The 26,707-nt window shown below is 39.3% G+C and overlaps 1 protein-coding gene across 1 annotated transcript in view; it reads right to left on the bottom strand.

Moving 5' to 3' along the window:
• The window catches only part of LOC122805820 (extracellular calcium-sensing receptor-like), a gene marked incomplete at its 3' end in the record, with an annotated part of 75,338 nt that overhangs the window by 35,715 nt on the left and 12,916 nt on the right, over positions 1–26,707 (bottom strand). The window contains exons 2-3 of the mRNA XM_044076081.1: positions 25,468–26,304; positions 17,370–17,597 (exon numbers count right to left, since the gene is read on the bottom strand). Of these exons, the coding sequence (XP_043932016.1) occupies positions 17,370–17,597; positions 25,468–26,304 (1,065 nt within the window). The remainder of the gene's footprint in view (positions 1–17,369; positions 17,598–25,467; positions 26,305–26,707) is intronic.

Raw genomic sequence — 26,707 nt, 5'->3', positions numbered from 1 at the left:
GTCACAAAACTTTTTAAAAAGCTTGCCACTAGTACATCAAATGTCTGCAAGATGAATGTGCATTCCTGAGTACTAAAAATTAAAAATGTGGCATAAACTGCATTCTGCTTGTGTACCATATGAGCATTGGTATATACATATCCAATGCATGTACAGTACATTAGGAAACCATTCCCACCCATGAAAGATAACAAAAAAAGACTACACAAACAAGTTCAGACACACAATCCCATTATTTAAAAAAGTAATCAGTTCTTTTTAAATAATGGTGTTGTATAAAATAATATTTCTGTAAGTGTGGTTAATGCAGGATTTACCCATAGCTGACTTTGTTTAATCATTTTGGCTTTATAATCACGATCAGACCATAACATTCTTGGGTAAATATTGCATTATCAACATTCATTTATCATTGCTTAATTAAAAAAAAAAAACAGAGTTTGAAATATTAAAATCTAATTTGTCACTCAGTCGTCCAAAGGGGAAAATGAATGTACAGGGGAAATACAGTAGAAACAGACCAAATACTTATAAAATCAGCGCACCAAATGGGAAAAAAGTTTTGTTCCAGTACCATTTCTTTCAATTGATAACTCAGCATTGAGAGCAACAGTTTTCATTAAACAAAGGCACCATTTCAGTGCTGTTTATTGGTTTGACACTTTTTTCTTACTGCACTTTCTACACTGGAAAATGAAAAGCATACATTTCTCTTAAAAACATGCTTTACATAAGATCTGCTGTGAGCAGGAACCATTAAAATATTCAGTGCTTCTACTGCTTAACACAGAATAATGCTCATTTTAGACGACTCAGAAAAACTTTAAATGCATGTGTGTGTGTGTGTGTGTGTGTGTGTGTGTGTGTGTGTGTGTGTGTGTGTGTGTGTGTCTATGTATAAGTCTATTTTCTGAAATCAGTATAGGCCAGGTGGCACTACATATGCAATTAAGATTTCATAATTCTGTATCTACTGAGATATAGAAAAAGGATTGCGGTAAAGGAATTATTTTCCGTCAAAATCCTACATATAATTCAGTTTTATTTTTTTTTTTTTGTTACTGAGACAGAGCACTGCTTGCAGCATGTCCAATTTCAGGCTTAAAAAGACAAACCCTCTGTACGAAAAGCAGAAAGAGAGAAGTCCCACACAAATCCACTTTATTAACCAACAGGATTGAGCGCTTTCATAAGTTTATAACACAACTTCATCAGAATCCACAAAAACCACTAAAAAGTTCAGCTTAAATAGTTAACCAACTAATCACCTGCCTAATTATCTTTTAAAAAAACCTTGAATTAAAAAAATCATTCATAATAAATATACAAATCCTTACCTAGCTACCAATAATTAAAATATAACTTACTTATACATATATTCAGGTAATAAATAAATATAACCAAAAAAATATATATATATATATATATATATATATATATATATATATATATATATATATATGTGTACATATATATATATATATATATATATATATATATATATATCTTTATATATATATATATATATTTATTTATATATATATATATATATATATATATATATATATATATAAATAAACACAAAATATATAATAAATAAATAAATATATATTCATATATGTTGAAAGACAAGAAATGCAGGACAAAGCACCTCAAACACCAACAAACTCTTCAGCTATTCAGCTCTTTAATTAAAATTGATAAAAGATGGACAAACCACAGTACCACACTGTAAAGTTAAGCACTTTTCCTCTGGTTCTATGACCAGACTTCTTCACACAAAAACAGCCAATATTCATATATATTATATATGTGTAAAAAAAGTTAGTGATGTTATGCAACACCATTAAACATAATAGGACCTTAACCTTAACACACTAGCTATTGAGATGGACTCATTTAGTCCAGGGGAAACCGTGGCATTCAACCTTAGTTGCCAAAGCAACTCTTTATATTCAATTAGGTTGTAAACTGTGTCTAAACCAAAAAATAAAAATCCATGCTCAGGAAAATTCATCAAATGACAATAAAGGGAATTACTGTTTTTTCTGTTTTTTTGTCATTTAGATGTTCACATATTCTCTCTCTAAATTGACGGACAGTTGTACCCACATAAAAACATGGGCATTTTTTTACATAAAGCTAAATATATAATCCCCACTGTCTTACAATTAAAATTAAAATTGCTTTTTATAGTGATGTTATTAACCTTAACTTCATTGGTTTCAAGCAGACAGGAACACTGACTACAACTTCCACACTTGAAAGTACCACACTTTTTTTGACTAAACAAGTCAATAACTTTATCGTTCCCTTCCAACAAACTTTTTAAGCACCTAGCTTGAAAAAAAGACCAGTTGTTGATAATAATCTGTTTAACTGTAGCAACAATTACATGTAACATCCAAGAGTAGAACACAAAGGTAATGTAAACTAGTCGGACACAAAGACATACTATGTACAATCTTTAAACTATATTACATGTAGGAAAGTGTAATCAGAAAAGTAACAAGAAAAGGGAGAGCAGCAGGTTTATCATTTGAAATTATAGGGGTAGCCCATGGAGTTTAGAGGACAAAGCAAGAGATAAGTAATGGTAAACATACAGAGTCCTCTGAGACAAACTGACTGAGAAAGGTACAGTGAGCAAGTAAAAAGTGAAGCTATGTGCATATCTGCAGGAAGTAGAAACTTGCCAGGATCCAGCAGAGTAGTGCGACAAACAGGATGATGTGCAAGGACATTTATCTAGTGCAGAGTAATGTTGATTGAGTGATGTGCCCTGCATGCTGGCATTTTTATTGCTCCAACAGATACTGGTTGTGTTGGGTCCTGAACTTAGTGTAGTTAGTATACTCTGTTAGAACATGAGGAAGGGGTTGCCACAGCTTTGAAGCAAGTACACAGAAACTACAGTCAATGCTATGTAGTTTAGTAGCTAAAGTCTAGAGAGTAGAGCCTACTGTGCCCTGACGTCTGAAGTTGTAGGCTGGGATTGTAGTGATTAGTTTTGTTACAAGTGGAGAAGGTTAATCTGAATAGCTGGGAGCACAGAATAAGGTTAGATCTGTCTTGAAGTGGGAGCTAGTTTGCCTTGGATGACTAAAGCAATGGCATTTAAGACAAGGGGCAATGTAGATGAATGGTCTGTGGTGCAGATGTGTTTTTGTTAGAGGATGTGCCAAACAAGAATAAGTCATACCCGAGTGGTCTGAACAGGACACCTTTCCCAATGGATGCCTTAGCTGCTGATGAAAGGAAATCAACTCAGAAAATCATGTTGCTGCTTTTTTTTATCTAAGTTTTTGAATAAACTCATGAAAGCTAAGAACTGGTTGAGTCAGATGCCTGGGTACCTGAATGAAGTTATGATGTCAGTAAGGCTGTTGTGCTGGTCCAAAAGCTTGAGGGAGCTGAGAGCTTTAGAACGTCTTTAATAATAATCAGAAAAAAACATATCCACAGGTAGCCAGTTTCCTAAGAGCAATAATGCTCTTCAGGGTGGTCATTACAAGGACATAATAGACTTTTCAGAAGTCGGGAGACCCTCCTTCTGTGGCATCAGGTCTTACAATACCGCTGAGCAGTTTGTTATTTCCCTATAATTTCAACCCTGTTAAGCATCATTGCTTGATTGCCATAGCTTTAAATATGTTACAGCTGTGACACCCCACCACTGAACTAGTAATCAAGGAGCCTCAATCCACACCACTGGCAAAAGTGGGGGACATACACTGGGAGGTTAACAAGTACACACACAATATTTTCAGATGCAGCTCTCTGCATCAAGTGCAATTTTCCTTAAGAACACACAGAGACCACAGTCAGTCTGGGGCTGGTTTCTTCCTCTATCTCCAGATCCCCAATAAGACTCCCCACTGACACAGCTATAGAGTTGAGATCTTAGCCGAGTGACCAAACCAAGACCTCCAGCACCCTCTCTGTCCAACTAGTGCTTCATGTCCCTGCCCAAGTAGCTGACATGCACACACTGTTTGAGGTTTGATTTATACACACACACACACACACACACACACACACACACACACACACACACACGAGAAAGGCTGGCACAGGTTTACTTGCTATGCCCCCTTTTTCCGAGACTATAAGGTACCACTGCCACCAGTCAACTCCTTATCAGCTACTTTAAGGCCCTTAACAAAGGGTTTCCATTCTTACTGTGTAATAATACTATTAACAAAAATGGAAGTTTGACCAAGAGCAAAGCTGTTAGGAGTGGCCACCACAGTGTCACCAAATAAATATACAAGTACTCTCAAAACTTAAACATCTCTACACAGATCAGCCACAATGAAAGGTTTAAATATATTTAATAGAAATTAATAAAGGAACAAGCAAGGCAGATGTGTGGTGAATAGTTCATGTCAGGTCCAAGACAGAATGCAGAATGCTGTGTCTCTCTAAGAGAACATTCAAATTAATATCTCAAATATTACTGCTGGGATAACATGCAAGATGACATTATTTCTTGTCGCCTGACTTTTAGATCCCGGGTGAAACCCCCACTGCTGGAAGCTTGGCAGTATTTGGCATCTACCTGTGAAAATCCATAGACCTCGGACCTTTGGCAGATGTTGGAAGTCATAAAACAATTGCATTCCTTCACACTTTCAGAGGTAGTAATTAGTTCATTCCAAAGACAATACAGAATGCTTCCTAGTTTTAGATATTGTGTCTCCTTGCTACATTGGCACTGAAAGATACCATCGTTTATGGTGCAGCCATAAAATAATTTAATTTCAGTTATTTTTCTGAAGTTAACCTCCTGTATTCCAGTTTCCACTTTTAAAATATATACATTTAAATGGTTACAATACTGCATGTACATTTCTGTTCTATTCCAGTAGGGCACACTGTGGTTACGTTTCAAACAGCACTTTGCCAAAACCTTTTCAACACACACTTCTATACCGGCAGTTTGATATATACATGACATACAGTTTTAATACATTTGTAACACAAGCATCTTATATAAATCATGTTGGTATTCACAAATGTCATATAATTATTTAAAAAATTCCAGCTAGCTCTGCTGGCAGTATCCCCTTTGTCACACCCCCCCCCCCCAAATACTCAAGATAGTTTTTCAAGTGACCCTTGAGAAACATTGCTCGAGGGGGAATAGCCAATCTGGCAATACATTACCCTATACCCTGTCATGAGAGCCCATCTGAATTGACATTGCTAACCCCACTGTGGTGCTGCACTGTCATATCATATGCCTACAACCCTAGGCTCCACTGTAGCAGCTTGGCATTTTGCTGGCAGGCTCAATGTAGCCATGTTAAAGTATTGTGGTCTGTAACTACAGTGAATTTCCTTCCATAAAGATAAGGCTGAAGTTTCTGCAGTGCCCACACTATGGCTAGACATTCCTTTTCAACAGCTACATAGCATTCATCTCTGGGTTGGAGCCTATGGCTGAGATATACCACTGGGTGCTCTTATCCCTCTAAGGAACCCTAGCTGAGTACAGCCCCCACCCCATGGAAGCATCCACCTGCACAACAAATTATTTGCTGTAATCTGGACTGGCTAATACAGGGGGTCCTCCCAAAGCTAATTTAAAAGCTTATGGAATGTCTGCTCACATGTTGTGGTCCACACTACCTTATCTGGGTTGTTTTTCCTTGTCAGGTCTGTGAGGGGAGTACCTATTGTACTATAACTGGGGACAAACTTTCTTCAGTACCCTGCTGTCCCTAAACATCCCCTCACCTGCTTTCTGATAACAGGGGCAGGCCATGTCTGAAAGGCTTTCACTTTGGCAGGTTCTGGCCTGATCGTACCACTCCCCACTCTATGTCCCAGGTAGGAGACATCAGCCATACCCACCTGACACTTACTGGGCTTAATGGTCAACCCTGCCCTCTGTAGTCTACTCAGCACCTCCCTGATATTCTGAAGGTGCTCTTGCCAGGAATGGCTGTAGATAGCAATACTGTCCAGGTAAACAGGGCAAAATCTCCTGCTCCTGCTAGGATATGATCTACCAGCCTCTGGAAAGTTGCTGGGGCATTTTCCATCCCAAAGGACATCTTTGTGAACTCATACAAGCTGAAAGGAGTCACAAAGTCTGACCTCTCTCTAGCACTGGGAGTCAAGGGCACCTGCCAGTAGCTTTTGGTAAGATCAATAGTGATAAGATAATTAGCCCCACCCAGCTTCTCTAGGGCTTCATCTGTCCTAGGCATGGGGTAAGCATCTGACTCTGTGTGACTATTTAATTTCCGGTAGTCTACACAGAACCTGGTGCTGTCTTCCTTCTTTGGTACCAGCACCACTGGGGAGGCCCATGGACTTCTAGACTTCTGGATTACCCCCAGTTCCAACATTTCCTTTTCTCCTCCCTCAGAGTCTGTTTGACTCTCTTAGATACCCTATAAAGGCTTGCTTAATAGGCCTTTGGGGTCTTATATCCACATTGTGCTGCACCAGGTGGGTGCACCCTGGTTTCCCAGTGAACATGCCCCCAGTCTCCTGTAACACTGCTCAGTTTTCTTGAACCTGGGTAGGTGAAGCTGCTGGGACATTGCTACCCCTTCCACTGAGGTGTCAGTTTGAGCCTTACTGAGGAGATCAGTCACCAGATCCCCCTCAGGCTCCTCCTGCCATCCCTATCATGGTAAGGTTTCATCATGTTAACATGGTACAGTTTGTGCCCCTGCCTCCTGCCTAGCAGGTCTGCCATTTAGTTTATTTATTTTTATTTATTTTTATTTTACATTTGTTGACCGGGCTAGTCTAGCTGGATACATTTCCATTTTCAGTAGAGGCCCGGGGAGAAAAGCTCCACACAAATTTTAACAAAAAAAGTCAAAAATAAACAAGCAAATGGACAACATCATAGTTAACATCACTGACCTTCCTTACCACTTTGATGGGTCCTTCCCAAGCTGCCTGCAGCTTGTGTCTGACAAGAATGAGAACCATAACCTGCTGCCCTACAACATACTCTCTAGCTCGAGCATTCCTGTCATACCAGACCTTTTTCTGCTGGTGGGCTTCTGCCAAGTTCTCCTGGGCCAAGCTCATGTGTTCCCTGAGCCTTGTCCTGAAATTTTGGGCATATGCCACAACAGACTCCTTGTGAGATTCACACTCACCCTTCCACTCATTGGGAATCAAATCTAGAGATCCCCTCACCCTGTGCCCATACAGCAACTCAAAGGGTGAAAAACCTGTGGATTACTGGGGCATCTCCCTGTAAGCAAACAACAGATGGGGCAATTATTTGTCCCACTCCCTCTTAAACTGGTCTGCAAATGCTTGTAGCATGGTCTTTAATGTAGAGTTTAACCTCTTCACCAGGCCATTAGACTAGAGGATGGTAGTAGGTTCTTTACCCCATAGCACTCACACAGACAAGCCAGCAGGTCTGACATGAAATTGGCAACTCTGTCACTCAATATTTCTTTTGGGAAACCTATCCTGCTGAAAATCTCTAGCAAAGCATTTGCCACCTTTTCTGCCTCAATGGAGGACAGATCCACTGCCTCAGGGTATCTGGTAGTATAATCTACTACCACTAGGATATACGTCTTCCCTGTGGGACTTGGGGTACTCAGAGGCCTCACAAGATCCATAGCTACCCTCTGAAAAAGCCCTTCAATCACTGGCAAAGGCATCAGAGGAGATTTGATATTGTCTCCTGACTTGCCTACTTTTTGGCACTTCTCACAGGTCCTGCAGTACCCTGTTACATCCCTGGAAATCCTAGGCCAATAAAAGTTATGCATAATGCGTGTCTTTGTACACATTATGCCCATATGACCTGCAAAGAGAATGTCATGAGCTATGGTTAGACATTCCAGATGGTAGGCTCTGGGCACTACCAACTGCTGTATTCTCTCACGGCTTGCCCATGCTCAGGGGTCCACTCTCTGTACAGTAACCCTTTGTCCAAGTATACAGACTCCCCTTTTCCTTGAGAATCAGGCACCCCCCCCCCAGACTACCTCCCTCAAGCCTTGTAATGTAGGCTCTGAGAGCTGTGCCTGCCTCATCTCTCTCTTTGTAATCCTTCCCAGCTCCCCTTCCACAGGAAGTCTGGTATCCTCTGACAGCAGTGCCTCACTGTCAGCCTGGGTACTACTACTCACCTCTGCCCTTGCAATCACTCTGTCCAAGGAAACATCAGTACCCACAAGCAGCTGTGGCTCACCTTCAGTCTCACTGCTACAGGGTAGCTCCCTCCCTGAAGTAACCACCTCACCAGTCCTGGCTTCAAGCATGTGGTCTGTCTGGGTCCCCCCAGGCTACCAGACCCACATGCTTGTTTCCAAGCCTAACTGCATGTAACTACATGCACACAAACAAGGGAGCCCACAGGATTTTTTGCAGAGGGGTGCAAACCCAAGGCCCACCCATGCAGCCCCACCCCGTCTGCTGCCCCCACCCCACCCCCGCCCACACAGTCATTCCAGTGTCCCATTACTATTTCTCCCTATTTGTCATAGACACTGTTTAAATCTCTCAGTGTGCATACTGTTTTATGCTTTACTTCTACAATGATTACAGATATTTGGATTTCATTTACAACTTTTATTTCAAATTTTATAGCACAAATACTGATAGACATTTACTAAACCTAAACAAAGCAATAGTCTTACAATGAAAAGAGACTTAGCATTAAAACTTCTCTACCTTTGAAACCCACATTCACTGAAACAACATTGAAACCCGCATTCAAAGAAAATGCATCTGGCCAGTGGCAGGGTAAGTTTACCTTTGGGCTGTTTTCAAATCATAGGCTCCTTGCACACATTTTTAGAACCAATCAAAAGTTATTTGATTCACTTTCCTAACTGTATTAATTATACTATATAATAATTGAATTATATCCCTTGTATAATACAGCACCACTTGCTAGAGTGTGTTTTAAATTTATAGTTCTGAACATTTTTCCTTTAAGCAATGAAACAAATCATATGAACCAATAATGACAACCTGCCCAATTCAGAACATTTCAACTATAAAGGGCCACTCAAACTTCTGTCATACAATCCACCAATATCAATCAATATGCAGAATCTCTGCAGAAGTAAATGTCATCTGAATAAATTCCACATTAAAGAGATCTGAAACTAATGCAAAGGTTGTTGCTAGAAAACTTTATATTTCAGTGTTTCATCTACAAATTCAGTGCCTACTGATCTTAAAGAATAAATTGCCCATGCTACATTAAAAAAATGGTAAGTTGGTATACTGCAATAGGGAATGGGTGGCAAGTTGAAAAACTGGTTCATAGTTACTAGGCATTTCCTCCAAAGGGGGACATTCTCAGGACTGCAGCACCCCATCCCCTTAAAATACAAGTCTATATGCTGTGGGATTAGAACCTATAGGCCTCTACATCAAGGTGCAAGTATACTACCTACTGTGCTACCAACACTGCTTTCAAATTCTATATCACAACAGTGATACCATTTGCTTATCAAAACAGTTGCACATTTTAAGCAGGCTTAGCATGAGCAGCACCAAATTTCTCTTCCCTTGAAGCTCACAAGTCCTTAAAAAATACACGTGAAAATAAATTCCACCTGCTAACACTAACTAGGGCATTTCACACTCTCACACACACAACCCTCATCGTCTTAGTGCAAGGAATCTGAACAAAGCCTAAAATAAACAGGGACAGATTATAAATATTGCCCTCATGAACTTAGAAAGTTGCTAAACATAACAGAATTTGTTAGTATGCATTTTTCTAAAGGATATGATGTCTAAAACCCAAACATCTGTTATTATTTAGCAACTTCAATCCTTTTAGGAGGAATATGGAGCAAAAATCTGGACATTCTGCAAAAACCTGGACAGCTGAGGGGTATGCTACCTCACTTTTATACACACACACACACACACACACACACACACACACACACACACACACACACACACACACACACACACCATACCTCTCAATCTCTTAGCACAAGAAATCTGGACAAAGCCTGTTATAATGTTGGGGACCAGAGCCCAAAACTAGAGACCCATTTAGAAAGTTGCTATAATAACAGGATTTGTGTTAGAATGCATTTTCTAAAGGATGAAGTCTGAAGCTCAAATACATGTCATTATTTAGTAACTTTAATCCTTAGCTCATCCCAGTGATTTATAAAGAAAAAAATATTTTTTATGAGGAACAGACCAAAAATATAAAGCAAAAATCTTGACATTCTGTGAAAATCTTTACAGTTCCGAGGTATGACACACACATACATTCCCATACCTCCTTAGAAAGTGGATAGAACAACATGTTTTGTATTAGTATGCATTTTCTGAAGATATGAAGCCTAAAACTCAAATGTCTGCCAATATTTTCTGACTTTAATCCTCAGTGATTTGCAAGAAAAAACACAATTTTATGAGAAACAAACCGAAAATATGAGGCAAAAATCTGGATAATTGTAAGGTATGACCTCTCCTTACTTACTTACACACACACAGACCTACCTCCCTCTTACACACACACACACACACACACACACACACACACACACACACACACACACACACACACACACACACACACACACACACTTCCCTCCCTCTTACAAACACACACACCTCCCTCCCTCCTACAAATGCACACACACCTCCCTCCCTCCCTCCCTCTTACAAACGCACACACACATCTCCCTCCCTCTTACAAACACACATACACACACACCCATACCTTTCCCTACCTATTTCTTACACACACACACACACACACACACACACACACACACACACACACACACACACACACACACATCTACCCACCTATTTCTTACACACACACACACACACACACACACACACACACACACACACACACACACACACACACACACACCTACCTTCCTCTAACTTACACACACACACACACACACACACACACACACACACACACACACACACACACACACACACACACACATCTTTCCCTACCTATTTCTTACACACACACACACACACACACACACACACACATATCTTTCCCTACCTATTTCTTACACACACACACACACACACACACACACACACACACACACACACACACACACACACACACATATCTTTCCCTACCTATTTCTTACACACACACCCATACCTTTCCCTACCTATTTCTTACACACACACAATCAAATGAATGACCTGGCAGCAAAAGCAGCATTACACTTGAATGAATGGACCTGGCAGCACAAGCAGCATTGAATTCACACACACAAGCAGCATTGAATAACCTGGCAACACTGAATGAATGACCTGGCAGCAAAAGCGGCTTTGAATGCACACTTGCAGCAGCATTGAATGAACGACCTGGAAGTAAAAGCAGCATTGAATGAAGCGAAAACTAACACACGATTAAATTTGAATGATCGAAGCAGAACTCACAGACATTTTCTCCCGCGAAGCATTTCAAATTGGGAGTGGACCACAATGCATGTTATTCTCCCAGGGTGCGAAGCATTTCAAATTGCGAGCGGACGACAATGCACACATGGATGTGATGCATTATGGGACTGGCCCCGTATCCTTTCTTAAAGAAGAATGTCAAGTCTTTCCTTAAAGAAGAATGCCAAAGTATTTTTTTTTTTTTTATTAAAAGAAAATTAATCTCCTGGCCAGCCAGTTCAATGGGGGTGCAAGTGCACCCCCTTGCACCTGCCTGCGGGCGCCCTTGCACACAAGGTACTGCATTATCAAAATCATTCCCTATCAGGACATCTGCATGGATAGCCTCAAACATACTTACTTGCTTCCTTCCTTTTCCACCCTCCCAGTCAAGATAAACCCTAGTCAAAGGTATTTGGAATGGGGTCCCTTCTACAGCTCTGACTGGAGTAGACTGCCCAAGCAAGTAGTTCTACTCTTTCACCATTGCAGGCTTCACAAAGGTTAGGTCAGGAGCTGTTTCTCTCTTAACAATGGCCCATTTCCCATCTACTAAGATAGGATATAACTTTGTGTGGTAGTTTGGTACCTTTGTCATCTCCAGACAACTTACCACTGACATTCTGCCATTCCTACTTACTGGACCCCCACCTTTTGTTCCCCGCCTTGCCTCCATGGACATCTATATGCTATATGGCCCCACTGGTTAAATTTAAAACATTTAAACCTTGTTCCTGGCCATATACCTGAACTAGTGGCTTCCCCTATTACTGGCAGACTCTGTTGGGGCAGCTTAGGCTGCCCACCATGGGTTCCCTTAGACCCATGTGGAGTACTGGGTATCCCTTTCCTATACAGTGATGCCCTGCTTGCTAGGTATAGGTCTTCTTTTTCCCCAACTCATCTACAGTATTTCATTCCCTGTCTGACAACCAGATTCTCGTCACCAAAAGATCTGCCAGCCCTACAAATGTAGTGACCTGACACCCACTCACCCATCTATGAAAATAAGTGCTTAACTCAGCAATATATTCACCCACACTTTCATCTGCCTTGCGTCTATGCTCACGAGACTTTTTTCTGTAAGCTTCAGGTGTTAACTTAAAACATTCTAATAAACAATTTTTAGCAATATTATAATTTAAGCAATCAGTATCAGACAATTTAAAAACAGCAGTTACAGCTTTACCATGGAGTAAGGGGGTTAGGAACCGTACCCAGAGCCCTTGGTCAATGGTATACTGTTTAGTTTACATACCCTTTCAAACATATGAATAAAACTATCAAAATTATCACTCTCTGTAAATTGTGGAAGAAATGTATTGACCTTTATTGCTTCTGGGATTCAGTTATTCCCTTCCCCATTACCTTCGAGACCCTGGTGAAGCATCAGCATCTCCTTTTCATGTTGCCTCTGCCTCTCATTTTTTCAGGTTCCAGATGTCTCAGTCTCTCCACTGCTTCTAATTCCAATTGTTTCTCCTGCTACAGTCTCTCTGCTGACTCTAGTTCCAAATGTTTGCCTCCAGTTCAAGTCTCTTTAACTCCAGATGGATTTTTAAGTCCTCTGAGGCAAAGTTGAACTGTCCATTTTCTGAGAATTGTACATCCCCAAGGCCAGTCTGGTTGTCCTCCTGATTGCTGGTCTGTGATGCAGCTGTGGCTAAGGCTGCAATAATTTCTGTTTTGGCAGGTTGGCATGCACCAGTCCTTTGGCTTGGCACATCTCAGCCAACTGGCTCCTTGTCAGCTTGCCATAATCCTCTGCTGACACCCTTGCCTGCTCTCCCTGACTAACTAAGTTAACAAAAAATAAATAAAACTATTGTGAAATGAAACTCTGAATGCCTATAGTGTGGCTGCTTCTTTAGTGACCACTATTTACAGGCTACAGGAGTTCAATATCCACACCACTGAATCCCAGAATGTGATGTGGATATCCCATCACTGCCCGCCAATATGTGATGCTCTATCAGAGGGCCAGTAATAAAGGAGCCTCAGTCCTCACCACCAGCAACAGTGGAGGACGTACACTGGGAGGTTAACAAGTACACACACACAGTATTTCCAGATGCAGCTCTCTGCATCAAGTGCAATTTCCCTTAAGAGCACACAGAGACCACAGTCAGTCTGGGTCTGGTTTCTCCCTCTTTCTCCAGATCCCCAATAAGACTCCCCACTGGCACAGCTATAGAGTTGAGATCTCAGCCAAGTGCCCAAGCCAAGACCTCCAGCACACTCTCTGTCCAACCAGTGCTTTGTGGCCCTGCCCAAGTAACTGACATGCACTCTCTTTGAGGTTTGATTTATACACACACAGGCACGCACACACACGTGCGCACACACACACACACACACACACACACACACACACACACACACACACACACACACACACACACACACACAGACACACACACACACACACAGGAAAGGCTGGCACAGGTTTACTAGCAATCCCCCTTCTGCTTAGATGATAATGTGGTTACCACTGCCACAAGTCAACTTTTTATCAGCTACTTTAAGGCCCTTGACAAAGGGTGTCCAATCTTAATGTGTAATATTAGTATTAACACAAATAGTAGTTTGACAGAGACCAAGGCTGTTAGGAGTGGCCCACAGAGTGTCACCAAATAAATACGCAAGTACTCTCAAAACTTAAATATCTCTACACAGATCAGCCACAATGAAATGTTGAAATTTATTTAATAATAAATAATAAAGGAACAAGACAAAACTAAATATGTATTCACAGTGACATCTGATTTCAAAACCACAGGAAATATTTAAAACAACATTGCAGGACAGTCTCAAATAAATAAAGAAAAGCATCTAAATTAAGCTTTACTGTATTCCTGACTACATCTAAGAGAATTACTATACCCTAGAAACTTACTTCATTAGAGCATGGCAGATGTGTGGTGAATTGCTTGTGTGAGATCCAAGACAGAATACAGAATGCTGTGTTTCTCCAAGAGACCTCTCAAATTAATATCTCAAATATTACTGCTGGGATATCTTGCAGGATGACATCAGTTCTTGTCATCTGACTTTTAGTTTACAGGTGAAATCCCCCACTGCTAGAAGCTTGGCAGTATTTAGCATCTACCTGTGAAAATACATAGACCTCAGATTTTTGGCAGATGCTGGAAGTCATAAAACAATTGCATTCCTTCATACTTTCAGAGGTAGTAATTAGTTCACTCTGAAAACAATACAGAAAGCTCCCTAGTTTTAGACATTGTGTCTTCTTGCTGCATTGAAACTGAAAGATACCATCTTTTATGGCGTAGCCATAAAGTCATTTAATTTCAGTTATTTTTTCTGAAGTTAACCTCCTGCATTCCAGTTTCCACTGTTAAAATATATACATTTAAACAGTTACAATATTGCATGTATATTTCTGTTCTATTCCAGTAGGGCACACTGTGGTTACATTTCAAACAGCACTTTGCAAAAACCTTTTCAACACACACTTCTGTACCAGTAGTTTGATACATATGACATACAGTTCTAATACATGTGTAACACAAGCATCTTATATAAATCATGTTGATATTCACAAATGACATATAATTATTTATAAAATTCCAGAGAGCTGTGCTGGCAGAATCCTCCTTTGTCACAACAGCAATTGTGCATGTCCTACTGTAATATCTAATGGATGAAGCAGCCCTGTGTGGTGCAACCTACATTAAAGGCATGTATCCTATGCTTATTGAATGACAACAGTTCATGTTTATATGTGTTTTGTTGTTTTAATAGAAGGTAAATTATGCTCATTGTATCAAACATGACATGAATGTATAATGCATTTGATGCACAAAACATACCACCACTGAGACGTATGACAACAATAGATCATGCAGGTAGTCACAGGTGATCTGGGACAGGATCCACAACATGGTAAATTCAGTTAGTTAGGTACATTCTGTGTTGACCTGTTAATTAGCTGCCCTGAATTTGTGTTTGTGCATATCATTTTGTTCAAATGTCCAGGGGATGTTCATCCTCAGGCTATACTCCATGGCTTATGACAGTTTAGCCAGAGGTTATGAGTTATTTGTACATGTTTGAGCTATATGTTAGATATTTTACTGTAAAATATTCCGTGATACTGTGGAATGGATAAGTTTGTATTTCAGTTTTCTTACTAGTTCAATGTTTTGTTAGACATCTACTATGTATTCTCCTTCAGGGTTTATGTACTAATCAGATCACATGATTTACAGCTTTGATATGTGATATACTGAATCACAGCATGTGGAACTTTATTCTTCTGTAGGACAGAGCACCCTGTATATGCTGACTGTACAGACTGCTACAGCATATTTATACAATGATGTGCTTCTCCACTGATCGATGTGCAGAGCCTGGGCTTTGGGGTATCAGAGAATTCTGCTGTAACATTTCTTGGTGCCTTTTGTGCATGTTTGATGTATCTGAAAACTACTGTGGTAGAGTGTTATCTACAGCATTGCATTATACTGAGTCTGTTGAGTATGTAACACTTGTCTATGAGACTGGATGCTAAATAATACAGAGATTGATGAGAATTAATTAATCCATCAGCCATGCAATTAGAGTGTGAACAGAACAAGCACTGTAGTGAGAGAGTGACACACAGATGTGTGGATTAACTACGCTTATACTGTACCAACATTGCAATGAAAGAGTGCAGCAGACGTGAGAAGTCTACACTTACATTGCATCACCACTGCAGTGAGGTAGTGCACCCAATTGTGGTGAGTTATTATACTTGTACTGTATCAGTATTGCAATGATAGTGTGCCAGTGAGTTTCAGCATTTATTTTCTACCAGGAGTGCAATGACAGAAAACACCATAGATGAGATGACCACACTGTACCAGTACTGCAGTGAGACGGTATGCCACTGATATTGTAAGTGGCTGCATTTACCATTTACAAAAGTGTGTGCCACAGATGTAGTGAGTATCTACACCTATACTGTACAAACACTGCAGTGAAAGTGACTGCCACAGATGTGGTGAGTATCTACACATATACTGTACAAACACTGCAGTGACCATGTGTGCCACAGATGTGGTGAGTATCTACAGCTATACTGTACAAGCACTGCAGTGAGTGTGTGTGCAACAGATGTGGTGAATATCTACACCTATACTGTACAAACACTGCAGTGAGCATGTGTACAACAGATGTGGTGAATATCTACACCTATACTGTACAAACACTGCAGTGACAGTGTGTGCCACAGATGTGGTGAGTACCTAAACCTATACTGTACAAACACTACAGTGAGAGTGTGTGCCATAGATATGGTGAGTGACTGCATTTATACTACACCAATACTCAGTGAGAGATTGTGTCAGCTAAGTAATGAGCATCTCCTGTTATATTGTACCAACACTGCAGTCAGACAGTGTACCACAGAAGTGCTAAGTTACTTCCTTTATCTTTATTTTACCTTTTTTCATTCATATGTACTGCAGTGTATCATCTATTAGCGTTATGCCATGTTTGCCTTTATAATGTGGTATACTGTAGTCCTTCTTTTTCATCGGTTATAATCTGTTGCATTTTGTTGCACTTTGCTTTGCTGCCGTCCCTGGGCAATTGTCTAGTGCTGTATGCAGCTATAGTGCCTGCTTTTTATTTGTGTTGTAGGGCCATGTGATGTTAATGCTGGTGTACCTTACCTGAATATAGCTTTATGAGTAGCACTCACAGAGAGCTTTCAGATTACCAGACAGATAAGAACTAAAACCTATATGACTGATGAGGTAAAGGTATACAGTGCTATGCTTAGACGTAAAACTAAGTGAAGGTACATCATACTACACTTAATGTGGCTTAGCACTGTCTGTGGAGAATAGAAGGAAAGGAAGAGATAAGGAGGGAGGTAAGGAAAGAAGGAATAAAGGTCGGGATGGTGGCTGGGTGGCTCTGAGTAATAAAAAGTAACATGGAGCTGGAATTACCTGATTGAATCTTTCATTCCATAAAATGTCTCTTACATTGATGATCAGCTCTGGTCTTCCAACAGCTTTGTTCTCAAAGCTACCAACTTGAAAGTACTTGCTATTTCCTTCTGGGAACAAGGCAAAATTTAGAATGTCATACCTTGCAGGTGGGTCACCATTTGCATCAAAATACATATATTCACCTCCTGTATTTTTAAAATTGACATTCTTCATGTAATGAAGCAGCTACATAGAAGAGACAATAAAAGGAAAGTCTTATATATTACAAATTAACTTGTTATTAACTAATGTTGCTTCCTGATAAGTAATCCTATAATAATTGCAAATATATTCTAAGGTAGAGAACAAATGAAAAAAAAATGTAAACAGCTTTTAAAGCAGTTTTTCCATATTTACATTTTTAGCATTATCAAAATTCACATGGATCCTCTAAGAGAGAGAAAATAAGTGAAAAACCTATATTGTGCTTCAAATCAGTTACTCTGTAGTGTTATCTTGCCAGTACTAATGTCACATGAATACACGTGAATGGCCTCATTTCTTTCTACAAGATATACAGAAAGTGTGAAGAAAGTGGTACCTTTAGATTATTTCCTGAATAGCCTGTTTTATAAAACAGAAGTCCTAGACATGGAAGTGCCTTCTTAGGCATTTCACGTTGTTACTACACAGACCTTCATGTCAGTTTCAATCCCAATATGCTTCTGTCTGCATGTTTTCAACTGAATGAAAGGGAATATTGTAACTAACCTAGATGAATATGCAGGTGATCTTTGCCTCAAAGCTGCCAGTTTTCATAAATAAAAACATTTGCAGATACCATTCTGTCTTAACAAACTAGCTAACTTCTAAATGTACATTTTAAACTAAAGTTCTGCTTTCCTTTATTTTGTTTCTGATATGCAACCTCCTAGCTATCAGACATTATAAACCAAGTGGTGTCCAAGTGACACACTTCTTTCATCTTAGTATGTGATAATATTGAATTAGATTGCTTTCATCAGCATAATAAAACAGGCGTCACTCTAATTTAGTAAAAGACAAAAGTTACTATTTCCACAGATTATACCAGCTGACTCCATGTTATTCTTCAAATTATTCTAATTTGTCAAAATTTAACACACAGGCATTGTTTAACCTGAAACACAAGACCTTTTGGCCAGTGCTTTCAAAGACCCAAGGTAAGTTAAATATTGTAGTAGTATAGGACCATGAGAGTTCTCCTGTATGCATTTCAATTGCCTTCCAACTAGGGGAAAGGTGTTCCTCAACTTGTATATTCTCAGTTCTAGTTGTTTTTGTTTTTTTTTTCTTTCCCCCTGACTTTGTGTTTTACATAGCATACTTTATAAATATTTTACTACTTCATATTCAGTGTTATAGAAGTAACTTGCATCCTGCCTCTTGGTTTGATAGGACATTTTAACACAAATTAATTTCCTATATCCATCTCTGCTCCCCAATAACTGTAAATACCCCTTGCATGACCCAGCTTTATTTCTCACAGTAATTAATGATGTACATGCCTATCACTATATTTATGGGTGCCTTCAACTACTTCTCCATAAACTAGGATACTTACACAACCCATAATTTACTTGGTCAGAGATATTTTGGACTTCATCAATGAAAATTCCCTAGAGTAAATAGTTACATCCCCAACTACAGGTACAAATATCCTAGACCTAGTATTCACGAACATGGGAGGGGGGTGTTGCTCCATCCCATTCATTAACTCCTCCCTGGTAAGATCTGACCACAAAATTATCTCCTTTACTACTAAAACTAACCTAAACCCCACATCAAACTCTAAACTTGTTGAGAACTTTCCTAAGGCCAATTATCTCAAACTAAGTGACAGCTTATTAAACTGCTAATCCCTTCTGAACCCAGATAACACTGAGGCCTACTCGAGCTGTATATAAAGGCACTGTACAACCATATTCATAGCTGCACAGAGGAGGCAATAACCGTCTGAGTCAAACCTATGATTACTGGCAAAAATAAACCACCCTGATGGAGCCCTAGCATAAATAGGCTAGTCAACAAAAGGAAAAAAATCCCTCCAAATCCAAGAAAGAACAGACTAAACAGTGCAAAAAGGCACTCACAGCAAATTAAAGAGCTGGTCAAATCTGCCAAAGCAAACTATGAGGCAAACAACCATCCCCCTACCAGTCATTACGAGGGAACAGGTCCTTACTGCACTCACTAAAGCCAAAAACACAGCCTTTATGGGTTCAAGATGCTTCTTAAAATAGCTTAAAACAGAATTTATCAGGGCCACTAGAAACCCTCTTTAACCACAACCTCTTTACAGGCTTTGTCCAGAAGAATGGAGGATTGCAACAGTCGTCCCTCTGCACAAGGGAGGCCCATCAACTGACCCAGGGAACTACTGACCCATAAGCCTGACCAGTTTTATCTGCAAGGCCATGGAGAGAATTATCATGGATCTGATCAATAATGACATAGGAACTCACCAAACAATGGACCAGACCCAATTTGGCTTTGCCAAAGGGAGGTCTTGCCTGTTCAGTCTGGTGGACTTCTTTGAGAAAGTTACCAAGGCCACAGATGATAGTAAAAATGGCACGCACTGCTTATCTAGACCTGACCAAAGCTTTTGACTCAGTTCCCCCACTTGGGGATCACAGATAAACTTACTGAGATAGGCATAAACCCCTACATCATCAGATGGATAGCTGCCTGGCTCACTGACAGGGCACATGTTGTCAAGATAAGTCAATCCACTTCCAGTAAGAAACCTGATACTAGCGGTATCCCACATGATCAGTGTTAGGACCCTCCTGTTTGGTATATATTTCTCTGAAATGAGGGCCAATGTTGGGGGCCTCTGGCTCACCAGTTTTGCCAAAGACTGTAAGCTGGGAGCAATTATTGATTTCCCGAATGATGTTAACATCCTATAAACAGTCTTAAAAATGACAAATGACTGGTGCCAGAGCCATGGTCTGAGACTAAATGCTAAAAAATGTGTAATCATACCCTTCAGTAAATCAGCTATCCCTGCAAATTATAATGTTGCTAGTACACCCCTAAAAATTAGACCCAGTGGTAAGGGACCTAGGAAACAAACAGATAGTAACCTAAACGTTGACCATCAGGTAGCTATGGTAGTGAGGAAATCCTTCTGTGTGGCTCAATTTATAAGTAAAGGCATGGGATCAAGACCAAAGAAAATCACAGTGCCATTGTACTTGGCCCTTATCAGGCCTGTAATTGAGTACAATGCTCTCTTCTGCATGTACCTAACCAGGCACTTACACCAAATGATGAGACCTCAGAAGTTTCTCACTAAAAATATACAAAAAATAAAACATGTCTTATGCAGACTGAATAAATGCCCTGTCCCTTTACTCCATCTCATATCGTTTATTGAGGGGTGACTTATGCCTGACCTACAAAGTATTCTCTGATCAAGCCCTGATGAAAATGTTACATATTCACAAGAAGAATTATACTATAGTTATGTGTTCCATGGACCTGAACCCTATTTGTGATTCTAACAGAACTTGCTGGAGAGACAGATTTGTATCCTAAAGGCTACTTCATCTAAGGAATAAACTTCACATCTTCGTAAAAGAAAGCCTGTCCCTCACTCTCTTCAAAAAGAGTTTGGATAAATGGATGGGGAACTGTAAATTCCCTCTCAGGGAACTGCCCATGTCCCTTATTGGCAGAGGCAGTCTGTAAAATGACTCAGGGCTCCAACACCAAAGACCCACTACCCTGATACTACCACATCCCATATCTGGAGAATTAAAATACATTATCATATGCGGGGTATAATTGGCTAGGCTTGTAAAAGTTCTTGTGCCATTAGCCTGGTAATCACCCATGAACTTATGAACCATTTCTAGCTGGTAAAAAGACAATATTAAGACAGGAACTACCTTCCCACCTGTCCTAACCAACCTCTTTGCTTGCACTTAGAAAAAGTCCTACTAGTTGTTCCAGATTAAGTTTTGGTAGGTCTAGATCTGGCTTCCACACCAAGGTACGGAGACACAGAGATGAATTGTCCTCACTCCCACCCTACCTATCCATCCATAAACCAGTGTGCTTTCTGTCCAGCCATTAGAGTTTGTATCATCCAACAAGAAGATGTGATGTGCCATGTAAAATCTGACATGTGATACAGTCCTATGTAATGTTGAATACTGCCTTGCTGAGTTCATCATTTTAAGCATCACTGCAGCCTACCATTAATCATTATATACTTTAATACCACCTTGCACTGGTATTTCAGTCTTGTCTGAAATTAAGCTTATCTCTGTCCATGATTACTCATACAATATTTCTTCCACAACCTGCTTATCCATTATCTTGGAGCAAATCAGGGATATCATATGTAACCTAAAAAGAAAGAAAGAATAAAAGGGCTTAAAGGGTTTAACTTTATTCATGTCAGTTCGGTAGACAGAACAAGTTTTTTTTAATTACTCAGCCCATAAAGGAAGTGATATGTTTATTCAACTACTGGACCTAATCAGTCTAATATAAGGCCCAATGTTTCCAGATAGCAAACAATAAAGGGCCTAAGGACTGACCATGCCAGTGATATACCATATGTAATAAAGCTTTCCTCCTCCAGAATTGGTTATAACATTATAAATCTAGATACATGTTGGTTCAGAAATTAGGCTATGCCCCCATATTCATATAAAATTCTCCCATCAAGTTGCAATATGCTCAGAGATGACAAATCCTGTGAAGATTATGAAGTTTCAAGACTGGCCACTATAGCTTTCTTTAATGTCTTATTTTATATTCTGTCATCATCTTAACTCACAGTAATTATACAAAGTAAACTCAATATAAAAATTAATAATGAAAAAAATACATCCCTTGACTGTGGCTATGGACCTCCATCTCCAAACAGGAGATAGTTAATGACACATTCTTTTGGCTCATATCTAACATGATTGTATCTGACATGCCTAGTAACCACCTACCTATTTTTGATCTCTTGACACAGTGTAAAATTGACAAAACCTGACATTATTCTTTCAGTAGAAACACTAACTCACTTAATATAGTATCTTTCAGTTTTGCATTTAGGCAGGTTAATTGGCCCCAGCTTTACCTGCTTGATCATGACATTGAGGTACAACTTTTTAATAGCTGTTTCTTCTCAGCCTTTCATTTTATGTCCCTTCTGTGCTGCTTCCCCTTCCGAAAAAGATGGATCAAGGCTGCGCCATTACCATTAAAACAGGGAGTCTAATACCTCTTTTTACAGTCTAATAAGGTCCCAAAACAATATTATCAGGATAGAGCCTCCTGAATCTAAGAGAACATTGTGATAAAGTAAAAATCTGTTTTACAGTAATAAAAATTTGGGCTTCAAAGTAGATTTTCCAATGTCCCTAAACAATGTTGGCATGGAGTTAACAGTTGAATCAAGCCTGGAAGATATGTCAGACTGTTCTACTCTTCATGCCTTTCCTCAGCAGGTTGCTAACCATATCTGTCAATTTCTACTCAATACTGCTACTCATAATCGTTCATAGCACCAGGAATCTTCACCTCAAACAAATCAGTTTGTTTTGACTAGGCTACTGAAGTAAGTGCCACTCTAATTTGTTAAAATGGTCAAGAGAGTTAAGATGGGAGCAAGTGACCTGCCTAAATACATTGTTATGCATTGTGTGGCGCTGCAATTTGTGGTATTGCATTACATGGTGTTGCATTGCGTGGTGCTCCATTGTGTAGTTCTACTTTGTGTGGCGCTGCATTGCATGGTGTTGCTTTGTGGTGCTGCATTGTTTGCTGCTACATTGTGTGGTGCTTCATTGCATGGTGCTGCACAGAGCAGTGCTCAGCACTGTTTATCACAGCAGAAAAAATAAAAGAAATACTAAAAGATTAACTAAGAATTCAGCCAAAATTGCCAACATCCAGAATACAGGTGTGGTTTAATTCCCTGCAACAGAACTATCCCCACTGGTTCTTAGAAACTAACACTTAACTAAAACCTAGCTAGAAAACCTATAAAATATCAGCAATATTAAAGACAGAATAAAACACTAAATCAGATACCAGAAAACCTTTACCAATGCAGTAACAGCCAGGTGACTGTAAAAACACAAAAGAACATTTTTTTTTAAACTAAACAGTAAATATCTACAGTAAAAGTCAATAAAGTAGCACTTAACTCTGCAAATCACTACATGACTATAAGTGCAACCAAAAACAAGTATTATTTCACTGTTAAAATGTGGAATAAGCTCAAAATGTCAGAATTATCAGTCAGTCCCCTCTATTTATAAGTCTCCCAAGCAAACAACACTACACATTTACTGAAAGGCAAGTACAATGCATTTTTCCTTTTGTATATTAAGGACGTCTTTGCATATATTTTTATTTGATACAGTTCCAATACAGCAGATTTATTTTTTATGAAGTTTTCTTTTGAAAGTTAATAAAATTGCTTTTAACATTATTCTAGTTCAACTCATCAGAAGCACTAACATTAACAAAATTAATAAAATTACAAGGCAAGTAATTAACTATGCTGGTGTCTTGGAATGGAGCCTTCCAATGGGGAAAATGGTGCAAACAAGTCACCATTATGATTTTTATATATATATATATATATATATATATATATATATATATATATATATATATATATAAGTCAAATCTATCACAAATAAATAGTAATTCAGCAATTAACATGATAGGTCAAGTTACAGAAAAGAACTGTGATTTAAATAGGGTAGTGCAATAAAAATAAAATATAAAACTGCATCCAACAAATTAACTGCTTTACTTCATTTTTTCTGTTTATAGAAGGGTTTCCTCCTGTAATAGAACCACAGATCTGAATTAGAACAGCACCTGTAACTAAAATCAGAGCTGTGGGGACATATAAAGCATTATACTACTAGACTAATTTCATTCTTAATATCACTGGCATTGTCATGGAACCTCTTTTAAAAAGATCTCTTTGTCTCCCCTTTTGCTTCTTTGGAGGAAGAGCAAAATGAAGCAGCCATGACTTCTGATGTACAACCATTATAAAAAGCTACATTTTTTGCCATTATTCTTATGGGTATTTATTTGTATCACCAAGCTGAATACTTGTCATCTTGCACAGACCTGTGGCAGTCAAGCATGATAATCAGCAACCCCCTTTTTCCCATTTTCTACATGAGGTTGGGGTGTTGTCCCAATTGTCATCTCCCTCAATTCAATGCCACTCTCCTACCTTCTTCCACGGTCATACCTGACTGTCACAGGTCTACTCCCACATAATTCATCCACCTCTTGCTGGATGCCCTCATTTCCTCTTGCCTTCTTCCTGTCTTTCCCAAATCTCTTTCACCAGGTTGTCTTCTGCCTTTTTATACATCTGACCAAACCACCATAATTTGTTCTCTTTGACCTTCTCTGCAATTGAAGCTACACTGGGCTCAGAGTCCACTCCCCTGGGAACCCCTCTATGAGACCAAACACTGTTCATACTTTAGTCATTGGATCCTCCAAAGCCCACATATAGGAACTTTGCTCATTGCATCCAATACTTAAACATTAAGAAATGTGGGTTTTTACAACTCAAACATGTCTTTATGACTCCAATGTTCCTGCAAACCTAGGCATGTCAGCTCACTTAACTGCATTTTGCTCTTGCAGCCACTAAACAAATGCAAACATTATGGCATTCATAATACTTGACCTTAAGTCATAAGCAGTAATTGTAATGGAATTCACTGTTCATTGTGCACCACAACAGTACTATCAAATCGCAATGTTACTTTAAGTTGGGTATGATATGTACATACTGAAAACAGGTCTTCTGTATAACAGTACTAAAAATTACCAAAGTGAAGAAAGGTTTAAAAACATTAACTAATCATATTATTAATTAGTATCATTTAATAAAGCAATACTACCACCAGAGAACTGCTCTGATTCTTACTGTGGTCTTAGTCATTTTCCTTGGGATACAATGGCAGCCATTAACCTACACATCTGCGGTTCTAACTCTATAAGAATCACACAGTCCAAGATCACTCTAAGTGTAATCAGAATTTTTAATGGGAAATGGGATATTTATTTTACTTACCTGCCAAGGCAGGAAATCATGGAAGCTCCCACACTGCCCATTCTGAAATGGCCCTTCTCCATTTCTACATGAAAGCATGTTGTGAAGGGAATGTGCTACCACATATACTGCATTATATATGCTAAGCATGTACGTAAAATTATATACATCGTAGACAGAAATGCTGAGAGTTCTTAAATCTTCATAACTTGTGCAAGGTGAAAATTTTTTATTTGTCATTGAGTTTAATAAAATATTATTTCCATCAGATTTTTGCCACTGACAGCCAAAAGCTTCCTCCCAAAATGCTGTTATAAAGATATCATTAGGAAACTTAAAAGGATGGGCACTATACAAGAACTCTGTGAGCCCAGGAATCTTGCCTTTATGGATGAAAAATCCTACACTGCCATTTAACATTTTGGCAGTCCTTGTACTGAGAATGTCCATGTTTACTTGCCAGCCAGTAGAACTGATCCATACCCTTCCTGTCACATTTTGAACTGAAGTGGCCTCCAACAGTGGAACCAGATTTTCAGCAGTAGCATAGACCACAATGACATTTGCTGATGACTTATGAATCACATTAACAATATAGGGAATTTTCTCTTTATCCTTTGTGATCATTTCATTAAATGCTATACAGCCCCCGGCCTTGATAATTTCTCTTTGGAGGGTCTGGCCACCCAGTATCCCATAATCATTGTCTGAGGCCAAAACCCCTACCCATGTCCAGCCAAAATATATTAGCAACTGGGCCAAACCAATGGCTTGAAAGATATCATTTGGAACTGTCCTCATAAATGATGGATATATCACTTTGTCACTCAACAATGAAACAGAAGAACCATAGCTTACCTAGAAAGAAATATGATGACAAAATAAAAGAGGAGAAATGTTGTGCAGGTACACAATAGAAAACACTAGAACAGAGAAAAGCTGTGATAACTTTCATTGGGCCAGGACAGGTTTTTGTTGTTTGAAAATAATGAACTCTGAAGGCTTTAGATTATATGAGCCCTTTGTTTGGAGGTGTACATCCCTCCACTGATCTAGTGATCAAGGAGCCTCAATCATCACCACTGACACTGATGGGGAACATTCACTGAGAAAAAAATAGACATGCACAGCACATAGGAAATGCACACTCTAGTCCTGGGGCTGGTCTTTCTCTCCAAGCCCCAAATAAGACTCCCCACTGATACAGCTATAGAGTTAAGTCCTTAGCCAGGTGTAAAGATAAGTCCTCTAACACCATCTC

Source organism: Protopterus annectens, chromosome 7.part0, assembly GCF_019279795.1.
Source record: "Protopterus annectens isolate FY-2018-M chromosome 7.part0, PAN1.0, whole genome shotgun sequence".
Lineage (NCBI taxonomy): Eukaryota > Metazoa > Chordata > Ceratodontiformes > Protopteridae > Protopterus > Protopterus annectens.
Note: the sequence above shows the minus strand (reverse complement) of the source record. Positions and strands in the feature narration are given on the sequence as shown.